The 18038-nt window shown below is 46.4% G+C and overlaps 1 protein-coding gene across 2 annotated transcripts; it reads left to right on the top strand.

The window, feature by feature from the left end:
- Window positions 1-430: 430 nt before the first annotated feature.
- Window positions 431-17129, top strand: SLC25A43 (solute carrier family 25 member 43). Of its 2 annotated transcripts, none has more exons than XM_042876519.1 (5): window positions 431-702; window positions 2075-2316; window positions 3207-3379; window positions 14259-14393; window positions 15401-17129. In XM_042876519.1, the coding sequence occupies exons 1-5, from the start codon at window positions 431-433 to the stop codon at window positions 15602-15604; spliced, it is 1026 nt and encodes a 341-aa protein (XP_042732453.1). In that variant the 3' UTR covers window positions 15605-17129. The 2 variants fall into 2 exon arrangements, with proteins under 2 accessions (XP_042732453.1, XP_042732454.1); XM_042876520.1 differs by lacking the exon at window positions 431-702 and adding an exon at window positions 1040-1699 and having other exon boundaries at window positions 1841-2316.
- The last annotated feature ends 909 nt before the right edge of the window (window positions 17130-18038 follow it).

Here is an 18038-nt window from a genome sequence, read left to right as displayed (position 1 = left end):
ATCGGAACTATCAGCAGTAAAGTAACAACGGCCGGATTAACATGTCCAACGCTTCTGACATCATCGGCGAACACCCTACAAAGATGTCCCAGCAGTGGCGAGCCGTCTCTGCCTCAATCTGCCCTGAGGTTTCTTTTAGTGCATTTTGGGTGATTATCGTTTTCACCGGGGATTCGCGTTACCCGTTACTCTTTTGGACGTATTCTTTGAACGACTTCTTCTCATTCAGAACTTGAACCTACCACTGCCGCACCGCCCCGCACCGCCCGGCCGGCCGTGAGCCGCCCTCGTCGAGCCCCCCCTTCTTCGCTCGGCTGTGCTCGCTCCGCTCCGCTCCGCCCGGCCAAGCCGGACCGGGCACGGCCCGCAGCACCGCCCCACGGAGGCCGCACCCCTCCGGACGGCGGCGCCGCGCAGCCCCGCGGGGGCCATGGCCACCTGGCGGCGGGACGGGCGGCTGAGCGGCCCGCAGCGGTTGTGCTGTGCGGGGCTGGCGGGCGCGCTGAGCCTCAGCCTGACGGCGCCGCTGGAGCTGCTGACGGTGCTGGCGCAGGTGGGCACCCGGCACTGCGAACGGGGGCTGCTCGGCGCCGGGCGCGGCCTGTGCCGCACCGAGGGCTTGCGGGCCCTGTGGAAGGGGAACCTCACCGCCTGCCTGCGGCTGTACCCCTACAGCGCGCTGCAGCTCGCCGCCTCCCGCCGGTAAGCGGGGAGAGGGTGCCCGGGCCGGGCCGCGCTCGGAGGGAGCGGGGGGGGGGCACCGCTGGGAGCGCTCTGCGCGCGGGGCTCCGCGGGGCCGCTGCTGGAGGCGTGCGGTACGTGCCGCCGGGTCCGGCTGAGCCCTGGGGCCGCCCCGAGCGCAGCTGCAGCGCTGCTCGCTCCTCAGTGCGGCGCTTCGGTCATCCGGACATCAGAAAGGAAGTCGGGATTCGGATCTTTCCCTCTCCTGCTGTTCGGCTCCCGTCGTTCTTGAAGGTGATGCGCCGCCTTACTCGCTTTAACGTCTCCGTGCCGGTGCTGACTCGGCAGCAGGTCGCGGGGCGGTTCGGGCCCTGCGGGAGCTGGGGGTTCTGCCGCTCGCAGCGCTACGGCTCGTTTCTCGTTCCGTTGTGCTTTTGAGGGCGGCTGCGTGCAGGCGGAGCGCTGCAGGCACGGGACGGGTAGCTGCGGGGATCCGGCACGCAGCGCAAAGTGCAGCACACGTGGAACAGCGTCGGCTGAGCGAGCAGCGGCTTGTATGTTGTTATCGGTTGTTTTGCCCTGAATGAACGAAAAAAGTTAGCGCTTCAGAGACAGAACAGCAGGCACGGGGCTTCTCAGAAGGCCCTGTGATGGATGCCTTGTGAGAAAAGCTGGAGACCCGCGTCTCTGTCGGACAGCTGGTGGCAGAGCTTTTCGTACGGGCTGCTTCTCCGTTATGGTGATTTTCAGCCTGTAGATAAACTGGCGTTCTGTGGATGAAAAGCACTTTGGAAATCGCTTGCCAAGCAAAGAAGTAAACTGGGGGAAGTGGCTCCTCACTGTATCTTTGCAGCTTTTGTTGTTGTTGTTGAATTGGTGCTCTGGTTCTCCACAATGGGAGATTGCAACTCTGCGTGTTCAGTGTGTGCTGGGTACTGTGGTGCAGGTGGAGCTACACAAGCTGCCCTCAGAAAGCTCCTTCAGATACTGGAAGCATCTGAGCTCATGAAGGCTGCAGGTAAAGTGAATGGCATGTGGGAGCTGTGCATTCCAGCCATTGACCTTGCTGTTGACTCCTACTTCTGTGTTTCTGCGTGAGCTCTTGGGCATGTTGTTTTTATTCCGCTTGTGTTTTCCGTCCCTATGTTCTGATTCACAGAGACCTGATGCTTGTATGGTGTTAGAGAAGACAGGGAGGTCTTGGATTCGGTACTTACTGAGGTTTCATCTCCTGCTACTGGAGGAGCTTGTGAGCAGAACAATTACATGGGATCATATTCTACGATTCTAATTGTATCAAGAATGATCTGCCTTCTTATTTCATGGTGTTTTTCTTTCTTTCTTTCTTTTGCCATTTGCCGTTAATGATATCTCTTTTATGCTTTTACTGTAGACTTGTTATACTTTTCACGGATGAGTTGGGCCATATTTCCCACTGGAGAGCTATCATAGCAGGAAGTTTGGCTGGCATGGTTGCAACTGTTGTGACTTACCCTACCGATGTAATTAAAACCCGGCTTATTGTGCAGAACCGACTGGAGCCATCTTATGAAGGAATTCTTCATGCTTTTTACAAAATTTATCACCAAGAAGGACTTCTTGCACTTTATCGTGGTGTTACGCCAGCTATATTAGGTAAAATAATCTTGGGGAAAATGACCTAATTGCACACTGTTTATTGTAGCTATATCATGCGTTTGCTTGCTCACTTGATTTCAAAACAAATGGCAATGTTGTTCCATGGAAGGCATGTGGGTTTACAAGGCAAAACAATACTGATCTTTGCTGCTGTTTTATTCCTTCAAATTATGACCCAAATCGTTGCATTTCTGCATGGTTAAGCATTGTCAAAATAGTTTCCTTTTGTAGGTAATGCAGTTGTGCCTCAGGTGCAGGATTTCTCTTGTTTAACTCTTCAAAAAATGTAAGCGTGCCATATCTGTGATTCCTGTCAGGGTTCGTCTCCCTGGCTGCTTAGTGAGACCACTGTGAGCAGCAGTGTGTAATCAACCTGAAGATTAGTGATAGTTTCTCTTTACATGAAACAGCTATTTAATTATTTTCTCTCAACAACTTTTTAAAATGCCACTGGATTTCATCTGCTTTTTCATAACGGAATGTTTAAAAAAAATATCTGTAGTTATAATGTAGAATTGCACTATGAAATTTAGGAGAGCACAAAGCAAGCAGGAGAGGACAGAAGCGTTCTTCATCTGCTTGACAGAAGAGGCAGCTCTGTTTACCCATACAGGTGCTGGGGTTGGGTTGGACCACAGATGGAGCTTGTTGCAGAAGAGCCTGTTGTGAAACTTGACAATTTTAGTGTGCAAATATGTACCTCTGTCACCAAGCCTAGATGCTAAACTGTGAGGGTTTGATGGCAATTTTCTAAGTATTGATCTAATTTGAGCAGTGTGACCGGTAGGCTGGCAGCAGTTTGTACTGTCCATCCAGACTATGTAATGAGAGCTGTTTTCTTCGTGCACAGTGTGCTAATATCAACCTCTGCGTGGTTTGCTTTCTAGGTGCCGTCCCATTTTCCGTGGGCTCATTCTTTGTTTACATCAATCTGGACAGAATCTGGCGAGAACCCGTAGTTTGTTTTACTCCCCTTCAGAACTTCATAAATGGCTGTGTAGCAGCTGCTGTGGCACAGACGCTTTCTTTCCCCTTTGAGACTGTCAAGAGGAAAATGCAGGTACAAAACGCTGATGTTGCTGTACTTTGTTAGAGGAGCCTGTTTCGGGAGCTTGGGATGAGGATAGCCATTACTGCCTTGTTTCTCGTACCACATAGGCTACAGATGCTCTGGTTTAGGTGGGTTGTGTTTTTGTCTTTTCTTTGCTTTTAAATATCTGAAAATTCATTGTTTTGAGACTGTTGTTACACTTTGAATGTAGGTTTGAGTATGCCATGTGATTTGTGTTTCCTTTCTGACTCTGTCACTAGCTTTATTACTTCTTCATATAGTTCTGTCAAATTCTCACCCTTCAGAACTGGCAAATCTTCTGTCTAATACAAGCATTTCATTCATTTGGTATTAGCTAGGATGAATGAGATCCATGCCATTTCCAGTTTTGGTGTGTCTGCTGTTTATGCCTGGCATATGTGTGGGTAATCAGAAGAAACTTGCTCAGCACATATTAAATCTGAAGGATCAGAACCATCCCAACTCTTCTTTCTGACTTCTGTAGTTAATGGAACTTCACAGTTGCTCCCATTATCTTGCTGCTTCTTTTTCCTGAAAGTTTAGTCATAATGGTTAAAAACCAAACCAAACAAAAACCTTCACATCCTACAGCTTCTGTCTCGTTGCCATAATTCATTTGATGCTGTCATCTTTGTCATCTTTTCATTAGAGCTTCACCAGTAGAGTGCCAGTGAATAGCTGTCATTCTTTGGTGGCTATTTGGCTATGGCATGTGAATTCCTTCTTTCAGCCCAGTTCATGGAACTGTAAACTTAACAGAAAGCTTTTGTGTTCTTATCCAAAACAATGTCGTTTTGTGTGGCAGCATTTTAGAATCTCCCTTCCCCCATCCCCTGGTGGCTGAGTCACAATCTAGCAAAAGGTCGTCGAGGCTGTGAATTCCCCTCTTCTTCTCCAGGGTTCCCTTTTTCAGACACAGCTTAGATCCAGTATCACAGAAGCATTCACTTTCCCTCTTTCCACCTTGTAAAAAAGGACTTCAGCAGAAGTCTTTTTTGAGACCAGCTCTTGTAGGTGATGTGTGCAAAAGGTAAGCTTTAAGCTGAGCCCATCGAGTATCTCATAAAACATCTCAGGTAAGAAGCAGGTTCTGGTCATGAAAATGGGTTATTTTTTCAGCTGTATAAATGGGTCTACGAAAATCAGTTGCCTCCTACAACTCTTCCTTTTCTCTTAATCCTGAGGCTCACAGCAGTGTTGTTGACTGAAGAAGAAAACATGTAACTGTTTCCCTTTTAATCTTTTTCTGTTGATGTTCAGTTACTTAAACGTTCAGTTACTCGGTTTTCGTAATCGCTTCAGCAGTTCCAGAAGTGAATGGTGTGATGTTCTGTGTCCAGCCTTGTCTCCATAGGCAAGGGGGGCATCATTCATCTTGTTGCCACTAGGCTGTGCTCTTTTGCCAATGGGATACTTAAAACGCCTGATATTTCCAGAATAAGGAATTGGATTAACTTCCTAAATATGTAGGAAATAGATACCTTAAAATCTGTCTGAAGCAAAGAAATGTTCAGTGACAGAGAGCTTTTTTCCTCATAGATGTGTTGCAACAACTGCATAGTGATTTCCCAAGCTTAAAGAGGCAACACCTGTCCAGCAGTTTATTCTGACAGCATGGGAGAATGCAGCTGTCAAGATGTGACAGCCTATAACTCATCTGGTACTGAAGGTGACTCACGTAGGCCTGTCTGGAAATGAGATCCTTTGAAAATTGTGCCCTAGCTGATATAAAGCAGGCTATGGATCTCCTGTAACATGATCCAAGAAGTGTTTTTCATGGTTAGCATCTGGGTGTTGCTCAGCCTTGCAAGGGTCAGCTCTTCAGTGTGCATGTGTGCTGGTCAGCTCAGCCTGGAGGGAGATGGTCAGAAAGCAGGAATGATCAGAGCAGCAGCAGGATGGGTATCATGCAAAGGGGCATGAGAAAGGAGAGAATAAAGCAGGGAAAAACAGAGCTTTGAGGCATTTCAGCGTTCCATAGAGAACAGGGGAACACATATCTCTGAGTTCTTGTTTTCCTCAGCCATTTTATTCTGCTCAGCTTCCATTCAACAATTCCATTTTCTAGCTGATAAGAAGAGGGATGTCCCAAAGCCTTTAGCCACTGTTGAAACTCATATGAGTTTCCTGCTTGGTTTTGAAGCCATAAACACTAGTTTTGTGTATGGAGAGGAACCCTGCATGTTGTAGAGGTTGTAGATGAAGGCAGCACATAGCCAAAGACAACTTCCAGTGACCCCACTGGTGATGGAGAAGCAGGTTACAAGGTAGTCTCAGGAGCTTCAGAAACTAGGCTGTCTTGTCTGATACTGGCACTGAACACAAGCCTGAGCCCAAAACATGCAGTTCAGATCTTTACCTGACATACTGGTAGTCTTGGAAGAGTTGGCTCCGTGTGTCTCCAGGTCCAGAAAAGCATGAATTGTTTGCAAAGATGCAAAATAATATTGTTATGAGAGGAAGCATAAGTACTATTTCTAGTCTCTGTTGCAATCGTTTTGCTTCATCCTTTCTCATTTTACGTATCTGACTCCTACAGTCCTTATGTCAGCAGCTTCTGTCATTGGCATCTGTGGGAACAGAATCGGCCCATCAGCAGATGGTTCTCTCTCTTTGCTTTGGTGATGATTTATGATGTCAGTTTTTCTCTGTAACCATGGTTTCTTCCTTCCCTGCTGCTAGAATTATCTTTATCATGTTTATTTTTTTTTCTAAAGATGCTTTGTTTGGTAAATGAGCTTGATTGACTTTCTTAAATGAGACATTAATTAATGTGGTTGAGCCTTACTGAATGTGAGCGCTCTCTGTTGTGACTGTCCTAATTTTATTCCTTTGTCTTCCTTTTTTTGCTTTGCTCCTGATTGGAAGCTAGAGAATTAAGAGGTACTGTGTGCATGTTTCAGCATGGAATATGGCTGTTGTTGTGCATCTGTAGAAGGGGAATATGGAAGAAGAGGGTTGTTCAGAGGGACATATTGCAGTAAATACTTTCCTGATTCACACTTTCTCAGCTTCTGACCAAAAACTTACGATCTGTGTATCCTTCTGACTGTTTGTTATTCTTGCCTTTCCTTTCTCATTTCACAGTATCTTAAGTGCTGTTCAGTTTTACCTTGTCAGCTTATTTAAGTGCATACAAGAAAACTTCTAAGCCTGGAAATACCTGCCTGTAAAGGAGCCCCATGCCTTAGGGAAGCACCGGTAATATTCTTCTCCTTTCCCACGTCATCTTTTTGTCTGTGATGACTTCCTGGAGTGCACAGTACACTGAGCTCTGGTATTTCAGCCAAGAAGGTTGGATTTAGAGCTTTACATGCCATGCAGAATATGATTAATAGACTGACAGCAGCCCTAGGCTGTGTGCAGGGCTGAGTATCTATAAACATGCTGGAGGGCCATGCAAACCTAATACTCAAGTTTGGCCTTTCCTTCTCTGCATGTGGCCTCAGTGGTAGGCTCAGCTGCCCCTGGCTGGCACTTCTCAGCTTTCACTACACGTTGATGTGTGACTTGGGTGGTTTGGGGAGGCAAAATGCACAAGGATGGCCCTAAAGTCTTCTAAGTCATCAACTGTTACAGTCTCCTGCTAATGTGAACAGACTTTGCATGCATTGCAGAAGTTCTGTCCTGTGCTTGTATTTTGCTGGTATTCTTTATTTTAATTTCTGTAACTAAAAGTTGTCTGAACTCTCTTTTTTTGCAGTAGATGTTACTCAGGGACAGCCATCAAACTCTTGTAAAATAAAATAAACATACTACACTAAAGGATTTGGCACATTTGAGGACATCTCTCAGTGTAAGGTGTTCAGTATGTCTGATCCTCCTGTTCTAAAATCCAGGCTGTGAATTCCCTCTGCCGCTGTAAACAAGCAGGTTTGTTGTTCTTGGTTAGCATAAAGTGCTGCCATGCATCTCCCAGGAAGTTGCCTCTGTTCAGAGACAGAAGTGAATCAGTCAGACCTCAGCTGCCTGTAAATCTGCAGCACAGGAAGGGAAGAGAGGTTGTCAATGGCTTGGGATTTGTTTATTTTTTTTGCTCCTTTGGAACACAGGATGCAGGTGTGAAATTTGTTGTAAATGATGGAAATGCTTTGAGTTCTTTGTAACCTAAAAAATCAGAGGTGCTGGCATGGCAGCCTTGGGGAGCTCACAAGCTGCATTACCCTGCTGTGTGTGAGATCTGTGGTGCTCTCAGATGGGAATTTGTTATTGGAGCCATGACCCGGTTTAAAAATAAAAAGTGCCTTTTGGGTCATGTGGTTCACATGACATCTCAGAAGCATACGTGCTGTGAGACTTCGTGCAGGGAGACCGTGTAGCAGTGAACTGCACAGGAGCCTGAGTCTTGAAAATGTTCAGAGATGGATTTGGGAACAAATTCTGTAGTGTGTGAGACAGCAAGGAGCAATATTGCCACCTTTAGTTATGGTTTCCTGTTGAAGTAAGGCTTCTATAGTAAGGATTCTGCTGTTGGTCCTTGCCCCTGGTAACTTTTGATCCTGCTGTCTGATTTCAACTCAACAGAGGTTTCACTGATACTAATTTCCTTCAAATTGTGTGAAAGCGAGTGCACAGATAGAAATCAAATTCCAAAACTCTTGTACCTGAGGGGGAAGTGGCAATGTGAATTCCTGCCTTTCTTCTCCCCATGATCTCACACTCCTCTTCCCCTTGCTGCCAGGGTTCAGGACTGCATGTTCTGGGTGTTACTTCAACTTAGGACCTGCCTGGCTCCCCTGTTAACTAGTAGTTACTAAAAATCAGATTCTGGTTTTGGTAAAATCCCTTCCTTTGTCCCTGGTCCTTCTCCCCCTATGCCCCTAACGCTTTCAGCTTCTGGCATTTTTATTGTTTTGGTGTTGCAACAAAGATGTTTCACACCACAGTCTCTGAGGGTATTGCAGGGTTAGTGCCCTGCTGCTTTGGGAAGTGCTGGTTGGAATACACAGCAAGACAGTGCCTGAGAACAGCTGCATGAGAGCACTGCGGGCCTTGCATGCTCTAACAGCTTCAGGTAGCTTTTGTCCATCTGAACTAACCTCTAACATGTTTCTCTCCAACCCTCAGACTTCCCTAGGAGAGAAATGCAGGCATGCTGCCTGTGAAGCCAAAATGCTGAATAGTGCCAGTGGAAAAACTGGATAAGAGGGGAAATGGTAAATAAGGCTTAGAAGTAGAACTGCGCTGATGTAAGATCCAGGTCTGCCTTGGGCCAGCCTGCTGCTGCTGTGGGTCTTCAACCCTGTTCATCCAGGGAGCTGTGCTGTGCTAATGCTTGCTGCAAGCTGGATTACAGCAAGAGCTTAGCAGTGCAGCACAGTGATCTCCCAGAAGGAAGCAGGAGAGCACGCTGTACCCAGCTGGTTGTGGGAGGAAGGCAGGGTTAGGGCTGTGGCTATTGTGGCCCCATTGCTTTCAGCAGGGAGATGGCCGTGTTTCCAGAGCAGCAGCCACCACTCTTATCCCCTGAGTGCCCTGTATTGGTTTGCAGCATGTCTGTGCTTGGAATGATGCAGGAGCTAAAACTTTGTGGATATTCCTCTTTTGTATCCGATTTATTCTGATACATTTATTCTGTACCTCATCCATGTAATGGACAATGAAAATACGTCCACAGAAAAGCCTCAATCCTTTAGAAACATTAATTTTCTCCTGAATTCCTACAAAGACAGGGGGAGATGTAGGAACTCGTGTTGCTTTTTGCTGTGTTGTGCGTAGAAACAAGCTAGCCTGCCTGCAGGTTTATGCCATTTAGAAAATCACTGCTCATGTACATGAAATCTGTGCTCCTTTGAGCTGAATCATCACCACGTGTTTGAAGTGACCCCAAAGCCTCCCTGCAGGGAGTTTGCACTGCCACCTTGAGGAAAGAGAGCTCTGTATTCTTTATCCAAGATTTCTTTCTAGCACAAAGAAGTTAAGAGCAGGGGAAGATCGCATCCAGTAGCAAGGAAGGGATTCTGCAGCAGAGCACAGAGCCTCAGGATACAACAGGCTTGGCAGTGGTGTGTTTAGAGCTGGGGCAAACTCTTTCATGCAGACAGTAAACTGTTTTGCATCCTCAGTGCCAATAATTTCAGCAAGGCAGAGAGATTTGGCCCGAGTTCAGGTTGCAGAGGAAAGGACAACATGTTCTTAGAGTGCAGGAAGCTGTCAGTCAGCTGCTTTGCTGCGATGTGCTGGAAACGATTGCCTTCTCCTAACTGGTCATTGTTGGCCTTACTGCATGCCTGGGGACCTTCACTGGGCTTTATGTTCCCATGCAGGGGTAAGTCAGTATTACTAGACCAACAGCATGGAAAAGACTGTCACACCCAGGTAAGGCTGTCTTTCAGGAAGGGAGATTGACTTGCCTGGTACTTTACATTTTTCCCCCAGTATTAATACTTGTTCACATCTCAGTTATCTCTTATTTGAGTTGTTAATGATAAGCACTCAGTCTCCGCCTGAGTGAAGTTTCTGTTGACTGTAGTAGCATTAACCTGAATGAAAACTGCAATGTTTGTCCTTCAGTTTCCTTTGAACTGCAATTACACCTTGCCTCTTGCGAGTGTCCTCATTAATGCAGGCTGCAAACACAAAGACTTCTTATTATAGCTTCCAGATTAAGAGCATGAACTTGTGTGCTGTGTTATAAAATGCTTTCCTGTCTTTTTGAGTTTCTTCTGGTAATGGATCAAACGTGTAGGACTCCAAACCTTTTGAAAATGTATTAGTAATACAAAAATTGTAGTGCATCTGCCATCAGAATAGCATACCTCCTGTGGTAGCTGTAGCACTGCACAGTAGTACTGCTGTAGGATCTAGTAGTACTGCTGTAGTGTGCCATCAGTTCTGTGCAGTCAGAAGGGGAAAAAATCAGCTTTGTACCAATGAAGTTTTTAGAAACATGAAGAGGAAGGGGAAAAGTATGTTAAATAAAGAGAAGTATTTCCAAATAGTCACCATTAACTTGTAAATTCAGATAGTGCAAACCAAATAGTCCTGAACCATGTGTAGGAATGTTGTATCTGCAAAGGGAGGGTGGGGAATATGTGCCTGCATCCTGCTTTATCCCTCTCTTGCTGCTGAGAGCCTCGGGAAGATTAAAATGGTTGTTCTTTGGGTGGCACAGGTCTCATTGCAGCTGCAGTGGACTACATCAGTGGTCCAGTGCTAAGAGGAGTAAGAAGTAGGGGGCTGGGGTAGCTCGTGGAGGTAGAAACCTTGAGAAGGATGTGTGAGGTTAGTTCCCAGTGTGACTGTTGTTCTGGCACCCAGCTCATGCTGCTGACAGAGGGAGAGATGGGATCTGAGAAGTCTGTAGGTAACCATTAACTTCAGCCAGAGTTTTGTCGCAGGGCTTCCCCCTTATTTAAATGGTTTGTGTTTTTATAAAAAATATAATAAATATGTATAAATAAATATAATATAATAAAATACCTGAGTGCGGGCCAAAGGGTCTCTTCATGCACCCCTCCAGCTCACAGGTTGTCAGAGCAGAACAGACTGCTTCTTTGGCATGGATCACAGTGACTCCTTAGACTTGGAGGCCTCTGGATCCTGAAAGGCCCTTTTTTTCGGAGCAGATAGAGCCAACTGTGCACCAAATGTGTTCTAATCATTAGTGCAACCCAGCATTCATCGGTGTAACAAGATGAGTGGCTTAGCCCTGTTACTGCTCTGCCCGACACCTGAACTCTGCTGTCAGTGCAGTGAGCTGTACGGTGTCTCCCACCTTCTGCAGCAAGAAAGAAGCATGTCTGCTTAGAATGAAGTCCTTAAAAGTGTTGGTAACAAAAAGCTCTCTCTTCAGCTGCCTGTAGTGCCAAGTGGTGTCGGAAGAGGGGAAGGAAGCTGCTGTGAGCTGTCTGGTTTGAAATGTCTCTCAAAGCTGATCGTTTTGGAATGAGATTTGTTTGTGTATGTGACAGTAGGTTTCTGAGAAGAGGTGGAGAAACTCGTCTGATCAGTTTGGTTACTGCCATTTTCCTGCTCTACTGCCATAGGGTGGTTGTGAGGGTTGTACTGTTGCAAACGTGCTTAAGTGATACACACCCACCCAAAACCCACAGCCATCTTTTTTATTATTATTATTAAAAACAGTGGCAAATGAAACATCTCCCCCCCCCCCCCTTTAATTTGTCTTTTATTAATACATTCTGTGTTTATTTATCTGTGCTCCATAATACCGAATCCTTAACTGTGCACTCATGTAACTTTTAGATTATTTTTTTTTGCAGTAGGTGACTGCAGTTCTGTGGACAGTTGCTGCTTACATGCTGTGTCTGTGCTCTTAGGAACACACTGCCCCCAGAACGCAGGAGGCTTTGTCCCATGGCCTGAAATCTTGCAAATGGCTGTAACCATAGTGAATGTTACTCTAAGCAGTCTTTCAGAAAATTTCTTAAGAGATCACAGTCTGTGGGCAAATCAGAAACCTGAGGCTTTGACTTACCTGTGCCTTTTTAACTGTGTTCTGGTTGCGTTTGCTGCACGCAGACCCTTACTGAATGCGGGCACTGGTGTTGTAGGCAGGAGTGCCATCATCAAAATCAATCTGTATGTGCCTTTGCGTTGGATGCAGTAACTAAGGGGATTGAGTTAAACTCCTGCAGTTAATTCTGGCAGGTCATGCCCTGCCTACCACAAAAGGACTTAAAAAGGAAGGAAGGTCCACATCAGTAGCATTCCTGCTTTCCCGAAGCCTTTCAGAAAGTTGTTCCCCTTCACAATGTTGCTGCCTGTACCTTTTACCATAAGAGCTTGTGACACTGGCTGGTAGGCCAGAAAAAAGAACAAGATTTTGATTCCAGCTCTCCTATGACCACTGTTGCATTATTAAGGGTATTTCCATCATTTGGGCACTCATCTAAGCATCCCTGGTGGTAATGTCACCATTCTTAGCGGAACTGATCCCTGAAATCTCAGTTGCAGCACTCAGCATCTTCTACAGTATAGTCATGAAAGTCTTCATAGAGCAGTTTCTCAATTACTGTATTTCTTTCTGTGGGATTTAGCTTTTGCTTTTTAAACTCTTACTACCCCGTAAGTGAAAAAGCCAAGCGGACAGCTTGCTTGTAGCAGGGGAGCAGAAGTGAACACATGCATGAACCTTGGCTACCAGAGTAGCTCTGTTACCTTGATCTTTCTGTAAAGGCAGGGCTGGTAATACCATAAAGTCCTGTCAGTTAAATCCCATCACATCTGCTTCTCTGAACCGTAAACCAGAGGCTGTGGGAACTTGTCTGGGTCCCTCTCTTGCAAGTTAGGTGTACGCTGTTGAAAAAAGTTCAGAGAGAACTTCTGCTTCCTTTTGCTTCAAGTGTAAAAGACCACGGATTAATCCTCAGCCCTATTTGTGTGTGGGATAAAAGAGCCAGGACGCGACCAAGGAGATCCAGAAGCGACCAGATAAGAATGTAGTGAAAGCATATTGCCTGCTGTCTTAGTGCAGACAGCTGCTTTCCTAAAATCACCTCTCAGAGGTGTTCCTATCAGAACAAATGGTATATTTTCACCTGTAACCTGCTCTCAGGAGTGTTTCACATGCATTTTAATTGTATACAAACATATTGGGGGATAGAAGTCTGAAGAAGGCTCGTGCAGTTTTTGTGGGGGAGGCCATTTGTTTTTGGCTTGTTTGAATTTGTTGTTGTTGTTTTTTCATTTGCTTCTAAAGTTTAGCTGTAGACTTTCCAGCAATGCAACGGGATACAATAACCTTTAAACCATTTGATTAGCAGCTTCTCTGGTATATCTGGAGCACGAGTCTTGATCTCTTTTCACTTTTACCGTCCAAGTTGCCAAGTATTTGAAATGCTAGAGCTCAGGCATGTAGAAAATTCATCACCACTTGTCGGTTAACAAGAGGCTTGTCATCACAGGCTTAGCAACTCTGAGAGGCTGCGGGTTAGTTTGACCAAGCAAGGAAGAAAGGCTATATGTGGTGTTTCAACTAAAAGAGAAGATATTAATATCTGTATTCACCAACCGATCAGCGGTACTTGTCCTGTTCTTAGCAAACTGCTGCCCTGTGATGATCAGCTCTATGTACCAATCGTCAAGTTGTATCCTGGGGTCCCCTCATGCTCCTGTGAGGTATGTGGGTATGAGCGAGAGCCTGATGTGCCAGTGCAGAACAAACCCACAGCTTGTTGCATGTGCACAGATGGGTGAAGATGGGATTATTCAAGGTCAAGTTGTCCTGTCTGTGCTAACACAGTGGGAGATTAACGAAGGAAGGATTTTGCTGTTAAAAATGACACACTACACTTCCTCCATGTGAACCAAGGCAGCGTACGCTGCAGTTGGAAATGTAGCATCAGTCCAGCAGGATGTTCTCAAGCTGACGCTAGCTGGTTTGGGCGAGCTGAGCATGTAGCAAAGATACCAGAACACAGGCACCAGCTGCTTGCCTGCAGCCCTCGGCGGGCTCATGCAGCCTGTGCTGAGATGTGTTCCATCTCTGCTGTTGCTCCTCAGTGCATAGTGCAGTTTGCTCTTCTCATTACAGTGTAAGCTGCCTGAGCAGACAGAGTCAAGGCAGCATGCTCCTGCTTTATCAGACTTACAGGAAGGCCCAGTGGTATTCAGAGCCAACCCTGGGCTTCCAGCCCACTGGTCCTCTGCTGCCAGGGTTCTGAAATGCCTTCCCAGATGTGAGCAGTGACATGGCACAAAAGGAAATCCCGGTGAAAATTACTGCTCCCTTTCATACCTCTCAGAGAGTGAAATCACTCTCTGCTCAGTTTGTGAAGGCAAAATAGTTGATACTTCTTGATTAACAGAAGAACCAGGATGGAGGAGAAGAACCAGGATGCATTTATTTCTCTTTACGCCAGTTTTCCTCTGCTTGCTGTGAACCCTCTGGATGTGTCTTGAACAGGCGCAGAGTCCGTGGCTCCCTCACTGTGGCATGGTGGACGTCCATTTCACAGGCATGGCTGACTGCTTCCGGCAAACCGTGAACAACAAAGGTGTGCTCGGGCTTTGGAGCGGCCTCACACCCAGCCTGCTCAAGGTGAGCTTTGGTTTTCAGCGCTGAGCTAAGGCACGCTCTCGCACAACTGAAGTCATAAAGCATGTGGCAACCCTCCATACTTATTAGTGGCTTAGAGATGACAAAGGCAGTCACAGCGCAGGTATAACCTCAGGCAGGCTATAAGCCAGCCTTGGATCACAGGTTTGGTTGTATTTCTGTAGGTGCGAGTTCAGCTTCTTTATGTGACTTCTTTCAAGTTCATTTGAATGCCCTTAGGAAAGGGAGGTTTCTAACACTCAAGCCAGAGTATGGATGGGGGACAGCTAGTGATGTGCTTAAAGCAGCTAACCGAGTTCTGCTTTTCATCTGAGCTCCAGTAATTTGACAGACTGTACCTAGCTATAACAAAAATAGCTCTTGCATTAACCACTCCCACAGAAGTCAAAAGCTGCATTTTGCAGTGAGCTAGTAGTGCATGCACACCAGTTATGCAGCCCTTACAGAGATGAAATCATGAAATAAAAAACGATAGCTTAAACATGAGGTTAGTTAGATAGATACATTGTACAGTGCTGCACTGAGGATTACCTGATCAGCTGATGAGTGGTAACTGAGCATAACTAGTAGTGGTGGCTGGGCTATGGCTGGCCCTGCCTTGGCTGGTGTAAGGCCATGTAGCACCAGGGCTGCTCATTTTGCGCAGGGAAAAAGAAGATTGTTCAGTCATTCTGCTTTATGAAGAATTAAGTCCATATTAGGATTCGCTGAGGTTGCTTAGGATTTGCTGAGATAGTTTGGAAGTTGTGATGACTTACAGTCTAGCACAGACCTTGTTCCTCACGGTGTTACTAGAATTAGCTGTGCACAAGTAGCAAACTCCTCAGCATGATGCAGGTGCAAACCAAGTCTGAGGAGAGTCTAACTTCACGTAAATGAGCACAGTTCTGTTAGCAGATGACATCAAACCTGAAATTCTAGAAGTTTTCCTTTATAAAAGCATCTAAGAATACTATGAGCATAACACGCTGCTTTTTTTTTTTAATCAGATTGTTCCATACTTTGGTGTTATGTTTAGCACCTTTGAATTCTGCAAGCGGGTCTGTCTGTACAGAAATGGTTATATTGAATCTCCTTTGAGTTACAAGCTGACTCCTGGGGTGGATCAGAGTTTGCTGCCTCAAGAACTGAGAGAATTAAAGCGCCTCCGAAGAGAAAATTTCGAGCCAAGGAAATCGGCTCTTGAAAACTGACAGGAGAGCATCCATTGGAGAAGCCTTTTCTTCAGGAACTTTGCAAGAAAGACATGCTGAACTGCAGGTACCAGCATCTCAGCAAGTTGCATGGCTGTAGTGCTGAGACTACAGGATGCAGGGGATGAATAAACCTCTTATCTCATTTGCTGAATGGATGCACACAATAAAAGTAGTAAGCATACACCAAGGAGGAGAGATGCAACTCGTCTGAACACACTGTATGCTATTGCAGCTTGAACTGACGCTATTCTAGGTGCTTCTCAGTGCTGGATAGCCACTTTAAGATAAACCACTTGGAGAGAATGAAAACTGACACAAGTACAGATTGCATCTTCAAAACATTAAGAAAGTTCAGATTGGATTTTTTTAAAGTACCTTGTGATAAGAAGTCATCAGAAAATGGTAAGCAGACTAGATAGACAAATGCAAGTAATTCTACTGAAATCTCTTTAGTGATAACAGGTGGACGTGGCATTCTGCAGATGCAGAATTATCCTCAGTTCATTCACACTCCAGAATCCACTCTTCCATTTTTGAGACTTCCTTAAGAATAATGATTTTGTACATGTCTTTGGCACAGCAGTAAAAATAAGCTGCTGCAATTGTGTTTTTGCTAATAGACTGTAACACACTGGAATGACAATCTTCTAAACGTAGGTGCTTACTGGGAATCTTTTTCCCTTTCTCCTGTGTACGTGAGTTATTTCAGGCTTAGAAAAAAAGTTTTCCTGAAAATTTCTAACTAAAATATCTTCTGAAAAATGCAGACCTTAAGTGTGTAAGCTATTTCAGAGCCACGAGCCTTACGATGTTTCTCAGTATTCTCAAAGTTCTATTTTTATGCTAAACTACTTCTCAGTCCTTGTGCACAGACCCTTGTGCTGCTCAGAACTTGCCTGCAGAAGAGCACCATGCACACGTCTTCTCATTTTCCCTCTTGAACTTCTGCAGTCCGGGATCTGCAGCACTTCTTTAGGTTGGAAACTCAGCACAACCACCAGGTTGTCACTGGTGCCACTGCTCTCTCACCAGACTCTTTCAAGCAATGTAATACCATTATCTGAGATAACTTCAACACCTGCTTTGCCCCTGGCTCTGATTGTTGATGTACCCCACAGCTGAGGTCTTGTGGCATCTCCAGCAATGGACTTGCTGTGTACTGCTATGATGGTTGGTTTTCTTCTCAGAGAGAAGCACGGGTGTTGATAGCAAAACTCAAGATGGTAGGGAGCAGTCCTTGTGGCTTGTGAGCCAGGTGGAGGCTGTAAGTATTCCTGGCTCTCATCAGTCTGCCTAGTGAAGGTGTTCCTCTGTGCCTCAGTTTCCCCATCTGCACAGTGTCATAACAATACTGATGTGTATTTGATGTGTATGAATAAGGAAACGTGACTTGTGAGCAAGTTGGGGAAGAACTGATTTCTGAACAATGCTCTTATCTGTTCAAAGCATAGTACTCGGATTTTTTGGTGTGGTTTTTTTTTTTAACTGATGTTGTATTTCTAAATAAATGTTAAAGATTGAATGATGCATATAAATATTCGCTCACCTCTTTAAACCTCTTGAGAGCCAAGCGAGTCAACAAGGTACCTCTTGTTTGTGATATGCCACTGACACCTCTGTGTTCATTAACTTTGTATCAGCCAAGCCTCTCCATGTGTGATTGCATCTTCTTAGAAGGAAGAGCTGGGGAGCCACGGGCTCCTGAGTCTGAACTCATGGAGCAGGTCCTCCTGGAAGAGATGTTAAGGCGCTTGGAAGGTGAGGTTGGTCTCTCCTATGAAGAAAGTCTGAGGGAGCTGGGCTTGTTCAGCATGGAGAAGAGAGAGCTCTGGGGAGACCTCATTGCAGCCTTACAGTGCTTGAGAGGAGCTGACAGTGATAGGACAAAGGGCTTTGAACTAAAGGAGGGGAAATTGTGGCCGGATGTCAGAAATAACTTTCTGCAGGCCCTGGCACTGCTGCCCAGAGCTGTGTGCACCCAGCCTGCAGTGGGATGGGTGGGCTGGGCCCTGGGCAGCCTGAGCAGGGGGGCAGCCAGCCTATGGCAGGGGCTGGGGGAGCTTTAAGGTCGTGCTGTGATTCTGTGAGAAACCCCTCCGCAAGGTAACAAAACTATTTCACGGAGCACTCAACCAACCTGCTTCCACTGCACGTTACGTGATGTGGCAACGGGGACCGAGGTCACGGAGCGGCCCTGGGCTAAGCCATGGGTGCTGTGCGGCGGCGGCGCGCGCGTCTGCCTGCCGGCCCGCCGCCGTGCCCGAGGCCGAGTGACGCGGAGCAGCGCCGCGGCCGTTGACGCGGCGGGAGCTCACGGAGGACGGCTCTCAGCCCGCGGCCGTCGCCGTCGGGCCCGGCCTTTTCGCGGGCTCCCGGCCCGTCTCCCGCCCCCCTGCGCCGCTCGGCGGCCCGAAGCCCCGCCCCGCTGCGG

This window comes from Lagopus leucura, unplaced genomic scaffold, assembly GCF_019238085.1.
Source record: "Lagopus leucura isolate 7727_CA_CO unplaced genomic scaffold, USGS_WTPT01 Super-Scaffold_100016, whole genome shotgun sequence".
NCBI lineage: Eukaryota > Metazoa > Chordata > Aves > Galliformes > Phasianidae > Lagopus > Lagopus leucura.
This window is presented reverse-complemented; position numbering and strand designations above follow the sequence as displayed.